At 31.5% G+C, this 9,742-nt stretch overlaps 1 protein-coding gene across 2 annotated transcripts; it reads right to left on the bottom strand.

Moving 5' to 3' along the window:
• Positions 1–422: 422 nt before the first annotated feature.
• LOC114187705 (tubby-like F-box protein 3) lies at positions 423–5,251 on the bottom strand. 2 transcript variants are annotated; one of them, XM_028076023.1, is made up of 6 exons: positions 4,581–5,251; positions 2,488–2,575; positions 2,254–2,383; positions 1,985–2,164; positions 1,274–1,761; positions 423–903 (listed from the first exon to the last, which is right to left on the bottom strand). In XM_028076023.1, exons 1-5 carry the CDS (start codon positions 4,860–4,862, stop codon positions 1,290–1,292), a joined length of 1,152 nt encoding a protein of 383 aa, XP_027931824.1. In that variant the 5' UTR covers positions 4,863–5,251; the 3' UTR covers positions 423–903; positions 1,274–1,289. The 2 variants fall into 2 exon arrangements, with proteins under 2 accessions (XP_027931824.1, XP_027931825.1); XM_028076024.1 differs by lacking the exon at positions 4,581–5,251 and adding an exon at positions 3,696–4,566.
• Between the last annotated feature and the right edge of the window lie 4,491 nt (positions 5,252–9,742).

Below are 9,742 nucleotides of genomic sequence, written 5' to 3'. Positions count from 1 at the left end.
ATGCTACTTTTCCTTTCAAGGTGTTCTGTTCAATAACATTTGTTTTACGTAAAAAACAACAAAAGTTATCAGAGAATAAAATACTAGTCTGAAATTCACTTTATTTCACAATCTTATTTAATAAATCTCCCACTGCATGTAAACTATGCCTTTTCTAGGAAAAAAGTTTACAGTGTAATAACATACAGAAACCTATATCAAAAGTTTCACTTCAAATAGTAATTTTTTTGCTCAAATATTTCCAAAAGTAACTTCTCTACCTATCCATGTATGTATAATACTAGCTTTTAAGCAAGACTTCAACACAGAGTATGTAAAACTTGTATTTAGCATATGGCGGTTTTAATTTGTAAATACTATTAAAACATTGCATTACTACTGTTTTGGAAAGAGCACGTTCAGAGTGGATTGCGGAAGGAAAGGAGTTGAACATAACAAGTTGCTTGCACTTGTTTTCTTGCAAGTAGTCTAACTAACACAACATGTTCTCATGAAAGGATAAGTTGAAAGCTAGATAGTAGTCCCATAATCAAAAACATGTCTTGTGGGGGACATGTTTTAAATACCACAAACAACCAGACAGTTGTTGAAAGACAAAAATAAATGAAAAATATCATTTATGTACACGGAGGCAGAAGAAAAGTATTTTTTTTTCCCTTTTTCTCTTTTTGTGTTGTCTTGTGGAGGTGAGGGTGGAGGAGTTTCAAATAATATTCCAAGTTCATGGTGTCTTCTCCCAAGAGCTGGTGAATTGTGATCCTAGAAAACTGAATGGACCTTTAAAATTCAGTTCAACACCCTTCCAACCAATTTTATCTTTTCATCTTTCTGCTTCCCAACAAGTGCTTTTAAACCATCCTTCTCCCAGAAGTAAGAGAGATAGCTATATAATCTGGATTCAAGCTGGCATAAACAAGAATCAAGCATGGTCAATTGACAAACAGAAGAAACAAAAATGGAATCAATATGCTAGATAGATAGAAAGAATAACTAATAAAGTTTTCAAGTAATTATCTTCTCATCCTTTAATAGGTACTTGATTTCTTAACATGGGATTTTGGAAACTCATTACTTGGACCAACATTAAATAATAACCTTACTGTTGTATCATGGCACTACAACAGGGTAAGCTAAACCAAAATGTCATTTCAGTGATCTACAAATGGGATTTCTATAAACATCTCCTAGATTCTATTATGAGGTTTTTATTGATCATTGCTTTCGACCAAGCTATAATCAAATTTTAGAATATTGAAGTTTGAGATGAATATACCTGTTTAAACATGTTGTCATTCACAAGCAATCTTGGTATCAAAGCTGCTGAGGCACATCGCAAAGGCCTGAAATGCCGAAATAGGGTATCGGTAATCCATCGTAAACAAATCCTTCCCAACTTTTCCAAATTGGAGGATAATCTTATCATGCTCTGGTCCAGCAGGTCCATTTTCCGCAGAAGCTACCAGCTGAAAGTTTTTAACTGAGGCAATTGTCACCCGGCCATGAAAGTTTAAGCACCAACACTGGAGCTGCTCATGCCACCTAGGAGACTTGTTTTTCAACACGAGCATCCCATCCTTTTGATCAACCAGGGGTCCGGACATGGTGTTTTCTACACGATTTGATTTTGATCGGAAAAAAGGGAAAGAAGGAAACATATCTATGTTGTTAAGAGAAAACTCGGTCTGTGTAGGAGCTACTCCTCCAGCTTCAATTGCAGTGGCAGGAATGGAATCCATGACACAATGCATTCTCCGAGGCCCCCTGCTTAGGGTATACACATTGTAAGTATTACATAAATAAAGAGGATGAAAAGTTATCTAATATATTTTCAGCAAACATTTTGCCTAATTCAAAGCATCAATGTCTACCAAAAGAAAATCTATGAATGGAAGGTTAAAATTTATACGAATAAATATAACAAGTATGAGCAATAGTTAATTTCATGCATGAAGATCTACTTACAATTCCAATATGTAAAACTTACCGGGAGCCTAGCACATTCAATTCATATGAGATGTGAGCCACTGGATAGTTCCCTGTAGGGACTTTCGGCGAAACTTGTTTTAGATTCACCAGCCTTGTGGAGCGACTTTTCATAATCCTTGCCCCCGAGTGAGGTGGCTGGCTGTCATAGATTGTGAACTTTGTTCCAAGAAAATTTGATCTGGTTAAAAAGGAAAAGAAAAAGGTGTAAGTCAATGCAATAATAAACAAGACAACAAACAATGACCACAGTGCCAAATTACATCACACCTTAGTTTCCCGACATAGGAGTTGCTTCCCTTTGACATATCATCTGCATCAAGAGAGATGATATAATCTGTGCATGTCGGACGTCTGCACTTGCGTGCAGCCAGAAGAAACTTCCCATCTTCAGCTAGCGCTGCGATGAAGAACACACTCTCTTAGGATTAAATAATGGTGGAAAAACAAAGAATCTAAAGCTAAAACAGGAAGATTCAACCACAAGTTTTATTATATACTTACTGTTAGTTAAACTGAGAAACAAATAGTACGTTTGAGTTGAGCGGTTGCGCTTTATAAAGCACCGGAGGAGATTCTCCCTTGGGCCAGGCTGCAAAAATTACTCACAGATGAAAACATGTCAATGACAAGAGAAGGAAAACAGTATAATGAAGTACTAAGTAATAAAAGACAAGCACAATAGTCACATTCAAGCATCATGCCTTTGCAGTGAACAAGGGAATCTTTAGTGCGATACCATGGAGAGCAGGGAAATAAAAACAAAAATCAGAGCATTCCACTGAACCTTCTGGTACCCACTGAACTCAAAAGCTTAACCTCTTCTTTAACCCTTTTGGCCAGTATATTGTATAACAAGGACCACAAACCAATCAAAACATAATAATCCCAGATAAATTGGAACAACTGGGCAGCATAAGAAAACGAGGATCAATGAAAGATGCACACTAAGGATGCCATGCCAATAGTAACAGTGACAATACCCAGATGCCACTTAAAGTGGTCCTCTCAAAATGTTGTGGAAGGTATTAGTGAGTAAACGCCCATGTAAACTTCATAATAATTAAAATAGTGACATCACTATATAGTGGTCCCAGCCTCCTAAGTAGTGATATTGAACATTCAATCCTAGTGATGGAGGCGCAAAAAGGGAATATAGTGTTATGCAACAAAATATCCACAAAGATCATGGTCCAACCAAAATAACAATTTTCCACAAGGATAAAATGAACATTAGAGGGATTTATACAGAATAGGCAGGAATTTATCAGTTTCTTTTTCCCAGTAGATACTGTTAGAAATCAACAAAAAACACAATCTGTCCAAAAACAATTCACCATTGCTATAGTTGGATAGAACCACTATGAAGAACGACATTCTCCCTCAAATATTTATCGGGATGGCATTAATTAATTTATGAAAAGGAAGAGAAAAGCAGTAGCATATGAAATGTCATGATAATTAAAAGGACAGATAAAAGACATTAAAAAGTTAGAGTGATTTTAATACAAACAAGGAGGTTCGGTATATTTTAATTCATGCATTATATTCCTATACGTCATACAAAAAGATGAGAAAAAAGAAATGCACAACCATCTTATTAATATTCCAAAGAAACGAAGTTAATAATATTTAATAGAGTCACACAATGAAAGTGAAAGACCCCAAAAATGAGTTCATTGGTTCAACTCTATCCATCAGCTCACAATTACCTTCGCCCTTGCCTTCACGCCACAGGCGGGGTGAATCAATATTTTTCTTTTATTTTTTTCAACCATAAAGAAATCGAAGCACAACTCATCACAACATCGAGCCAAGAATATCGTCATGATTCTTCACAAAAACCAACGTTAGGAAGAAACAAAACAAACAGTGGGTAACACAAGAAAACCTCGTTGCACTGAATCAAACAATCATGCTAATATGAGGAATAATACCAAACCCAATCAATAAAATAATCCCATCACCAAAAAAGTACAAAATACCCTCTCAACTCAACAAAAAGTTAATAGAAAAGTAAATGAGTTACACTTTTCTTTTTGAGAGAGTTTATATTTAACTGAATATCAGTAAACAGTGATGCATGCACTTGTACATAAACATTTTATTGCAAATTTAGTAACTTTTGTAGTAATTATATTAATGTTATCCAATCACATCTTAATTTTGTTTCTGATTCCTGCCCTCAACTGTGACCTAATTCTGTTCAGTAAAACTGTCAAATTTTTTAACAGTTTGAATGCAAAAAAAAATTGTCGCTTAAGAGAAAATTTCTGGCGATTAACCACCACCAGAATATTTTGGGCCATATTACACTCCAATCTCCATTTATTGCTCTGTTGGTTAACAGAGTCTTGACTTCAGGAACCAAAACGAAAGTACAAGTTTGAAAACAAAAATACGCTTCAAGAAATAAAGACCGATACATAAAAATGGTTAACAGTTAAAAACCGTCTTAAAAGAAAAAAAAAGTGGTATCAACTACTATGATCTCTAATTAATAGTGTCAAATTATGTGCAGTGCGTGAAGTAAAATTGAATTTTGAGGAAATCCCACAGAAAATTGAAGGCAAAAAGGAAAAGGGTGGTGAAGAAACCTGTTTAACAGAAATGGGGAAGGTGATTTTTGAGGAAAGTTCGGGCGTTTTGACAATGTCTTTGGTGATTTGTCTCCAGCTGCGGCACACGCCGGCGCAGGCGACGACACTCTTCCGCGGCGGCCACGTGTCCTCGGAGGCCTCGATTCGTAGGAGAACCTCTCGGAGAAGCTCTTGGGGCATGTTGGCCCAACAACTCTGTCTCATGCTGTCACCAACACACTCTTCTTGCTCCTGCACGACGCGATGCGACCTCGATCTCATGCTTCTGATTATGCCCATCTAGATCACCGATTCCGATTCCGATTCCGCGAAAGGTAAAGCCTTTAGGAGGAGGAGTGCGCGCGTGTGAGAGAGATAGAAAGAAAGAGAGAGGAAGAAGGGTGGTAATTTAAGCGTGTTGCGTTGATTGAGGGGGAAAAAAGGGATTTTTTTTCCTCAGGGTGATTAAAAAATTGATTCTTTTTTGGTGGGTTTGGGAAGATAAGAGAAAGGGTAGTAGAGATGCAGCACAGAGAGGGAGATGGGATTCTGATAAGAGAGAGATAGAGAAAGAAAGTGAGAGAATGGTGAGTGAGTGGTTTTGTACTTTTGTGTTTTGGAGAGAGAAAAGAAAAGAAGATGAGATAATGGTTGATGCAGTAAAGTGAAATGCAATGTGATGGTTTGATCTGATGAAATGAAAGAGTTGGTTGTTACTGAGAGGGAAGATAGCAATATATGGTAGGTAGTGTAAATGTTTGGTGCTGGTGGAGACTGTTTTTGGGGTTTTTTTGGTAAATTGGCTTTGTTGATCCAATGGAGAAAACACAATGATAATGATGATGATGATATGGTTGAAAGGGTAATTTTTCTGATGTAGGGTTCATACAACAGTCTACAACAGTAATCTTGAAGAATATTTTTTATTAGTTGATGAAGGAAATTAAACTCTTATTAGTTCAATTAGATTAAACTTAAATCCTGTGGTGATGTTTTATAGAGCAACATTGTTGATAAAGGAATTCTCAGTTAAAAAATATTAGTACATTTCCTCAGAATATTTTAGTTTTATAATTTCTTACTTTAGAAACTTCTTATCCAATCCTGATTCTGAAAAAGATTAACGTGTTATCGGAGAAAAAGGTCTTGTTCACTTAATTATTTGAATAATACAAAAACAATTCACTATCTATCATTTAGTTATATCCTTAATTGTTCTGCCATTTATTTTTGTATTTATGTGATACTTTCTCTTTTTGTAGTATTTTTATATTGATTTACTTTTTTAGTTGTAATAAAATGTTAATGTTTTTATTTCAATTTCAGTATCTGAAAAAGTTATATATTAAAGTTTTTCCATAAATAAAGAAAAAAACAGTTTAGTAAAATTCGGTTCCTGATAAATGTTATTGTTATTATTATGTGAGATACATATAGTAATTTATTAAAGTTGTAACTTATGAGTTATACTATCTCTAATTAGTACTTCTTTTTTTCTGTATAGTAAAATATTTTAAGTGTTGTATTTAGTATATCACAAGATTGCCCTTATCCATGATTAATCCCTCTTACGATTGTGCTATTTTGTCTTTCATATGCAAATTAGATTTTTCTATTTTTATCAAATAATAAAATATTTTATTAATTTAAAAGGTGAATGAGTATATTGATAATGTTGATTTTATGAAAATACAAGACACTTTAGGCAGAACTTGTAAATAAAAAAATGAAGCTTAAAAAACAAAAGTTAAACCACTTTTAAAATAAATTCACGAAAATAATATTTTTATAACATTATTCTTTTAGTTTTTCTATTATATAATTTCTTTCTCACACATTTATTTTAATTTTTCTCTTTGTTATTTTATACAAAACTTGTATACACCAACGTTCCTTGAGTGAATCACAACTTGAAATTCTCAGAGTTTGGAAAATCTATGAATGAAAAATTGACATTACTAAAATAGACTTCTTTAAAAAAGTTAATCATTAATTAATTTTTTTGGAAAACAATTAAATGATATGATAAATGAGTAATGAAATGTAGTAGTTGTTAGGCATATATTATTGTATATTATGGTAGCTTTAACATTGAACCCGTACTAAACAACACATCATCAACTATCATTCCATTTCACATCTAACACACATTTTAATATCACCAAAACTCGACAACTGCAGCCAAACAAAACATTCAACATTGTTTAATTGTTCATCATCAAGTGCAACATCATTTTTCTTTTCATTGTTTATGTTTATATCTTAAACTTGTAATAACTTTGTTTATGAAAGATGGAGGGCAGGGAAGTTCAAATTTGCGTATATGTTTCCAATGAAATCAAATGTTATTGTTTTATGCTACATTTCAATTTTTATTTCTATTCCGAATAATCTTATAAAACCACTTTATTCGAGTATTTTTCAACTGCAGTTTGAACATTATTTAGGCGTAATGTTACTAATTACATAATTAGCTACACTAAATTACTATTAGTTTAATTGAAAATATTCTGATTCATCCCATTAATATAGTTTCTAATCTGACTCTGATACCATATTAAAAATGGAGTTTAAGATTAAATCAACCTATAAAACCAGTTTACAAAGTAAGATTTACACTTCACTTATATATTATGAAATGATCTTATCTCTAAGCGATATGAGACTTCAAACATTATATATTATTTTATTTTTTTACTCACTCTTAGGTTCCTTCCTGTAAAATATAGTCTTAATTATTTTTTTTTCACAAGTTCTAATTTTATTATTAGCATTACTTTTATTTTTTTAAAGTAATTTCAAGTAATACTTATTTTTTTCTTTTTTTTTGCCAGTTTTATTTTTGCCTTCAAATATAAATTTAGAATTACCAGTGTTGTCCTTTTTTAAAAAATAATGCCCATTCTTTAACATACAAGAAGATAGAAGAAAAAAAAAGGAAAAAGTCAAGAAAAACATAAGAAAATTCTTGTTATTCATAAGAATTGAATACATAATTTTTTTTCTTTATCTGATTAGATAATGAAGGATTAAAAAACATGTCCCACTCACATGTTTTGCTTTTCTCCACCAACATAAAAAAAAAGAGAGAAATGTCTTCTCCTCTATTAAACCCAAAATATCTTCAATTTTTGTATTTTTATTTTCAATTGTTTCAGTCCTTAATTTTATTTTTTAATTTTAACCTCCCACTAAAAAGTGAGAATAACTAATTCAAAATTTGGAGTACAAAAATAATTTTATGAATCGTGAGAAAAAAAAATACAATATTTGTTGGGAGGACATATTCAAACCCACTTAGCTTTTTATATGTAAACCATAAAAATCTATTAGATCCTAATGAATGAATCATCATCATCATAACAAACATGATGAATCACTCACTGTTAGTGATTGTTGCAACATTGAATGTTTTAGTAGATTCTTTCCCTTTTACCAAACTATTAGACTTGTAAATGATAACCCTAAGAAACTTAGTGTCCTTAATGTTATTATTGAGGAATTGATAAAATGGGTGCATAAGAAAGATTATGTCATTATCAAAATAGGGTGAATGAGTTTAGTGGCAGTGTTCTTAGAATTGGTACCACAATTTAGCAGTAGGTAGAAGTCATGATACCCCACCATACTAATATCTATACGCAAAATACAATGCTTTTCAGTGCATTATTATGGTCCATTCTATCAACCACTTCTATTCATTTGCAAACCAATTTTCCTTTTCACTCCATCAAATACTTACTCAGTAATTTTTCTTCAAAAAAATTATGTAAATTTAGTGTATTTTTATGGGTTAAATATGTTTTTGGTCTTTTAACTTTCAGTAAATTTTAGAATTAGTCCATTTTGAAACTTTAGACCAATTTAATCTTTCATCTTTCGAAGACATAAATTTAGTTCTTTTAATTAAATTTTGTTAGGTTTATTTGATATTTCATATGCATTTCAGGATTGAATTTGAGTTATTTATTTTGTTTGACATATTTTTTCTTTAAGGTTAAGTCAAATATTATTATGAAACGCGCTTGAAATGTCAAATAAACTTAACCAAATTTGATTAAAAGGACTAAATTCACGTATTTCGAAAGATAAATGACTAAATTGGTCTAAAGTTTCGAAATAAACTAATTCCAAAATTTACTAAAAAAGTTAAGAGATCAAAAACATATTTAACCCTACTTTTATATATTAAATAACCGATTTTTTCAATTTTAAAAAAAATCAAATTAAAATTACATAACTTTGCTCGAGAAAAAGTGAGATAGATTTTTGGAGTACATTACTCTGTTGGGTAAATGTAAAAGCTTTAAGCATTGGAGAAGTTAAAACTCACACCAACAATGAGAAAAGGGTTTAATTTTAGGTGACGAAAAGCTTCACTTAAACTGTCAATTACAACACTTAAATTATAAAGGGCTTTGTGATGTAACAGATAGTGGTGCTTTGCAAGTTTCCAACTAGGAGACGGTGAAGGATTGAGAAGAGTAAAATATAATTTTTTGTACAAAATTATCAACATGGTTCCTTGTGTTTTATTTCAAGTTTATGTTTAAGCACATGGATCCTTTAAAACAACATTTGAGGAAATTTAATAGTTTAATAATCGACTAAAATTGGAATATAAACGAAATGATGGGCAAGATAATGAACAAAAAAGGAAGCGGGACAAAGAAGAGGGAGAGAACATGACAAAGAATTATAAGCTTTTAGTATAACTCAATAACAACATTTTTGGTCCAAAAAAAATTATAATCAAAACAATTAAATGACCACATTTAATAAAAATCATTAAAAAAAATACATTAGGGATATCGAAGTAGTGGTTAGAGTATGGATAATAGTTTTTCTGTATCTTTATTCACACATAAATATTTGTTTCATATCTGTCTTTATTTTCGTATGGTATCTATTATATGAATATCTATATTTTTTTAATATTCACTAGTATCTGTAGATATTTATAAAAAAAAATTAAAATATTTAATAATATATTTTAATCATTTTCTTTTTCAATTTAATTTATAGTATAGTGAATATGAGTATACACATGTATGAATATTATGATAAGGGTACTTACCTCGTTAAGATGCAGATGTAAAAAATACTCATACTCATTATCTGCGAATATCTATTTTTTACTCATTATAAATTTTATCTGCAAATATCTGCATATACAAATT

Source organism: Vigna unguiculata, chromosome 6, assembly GCF_004118075.2.
Source record: "Vigna unguiculata cultivar IT97K-499-35 chromosome 6, ASM411807v1, whole genome shotgun sequence".
Taxonomy (NCBI): domain Eukaryota; kingdom Viridiplantae; phylum Streptophyta; class Magnoliopsida; order Fabales; family Fabaceae; genus Vigna; species Vigna unguiculata.
The sequence above is the reverse complement of the archived record's forward strand: the minus strand, read 5'-3'. Positions and strand labels throughout refer to the sequence as shown.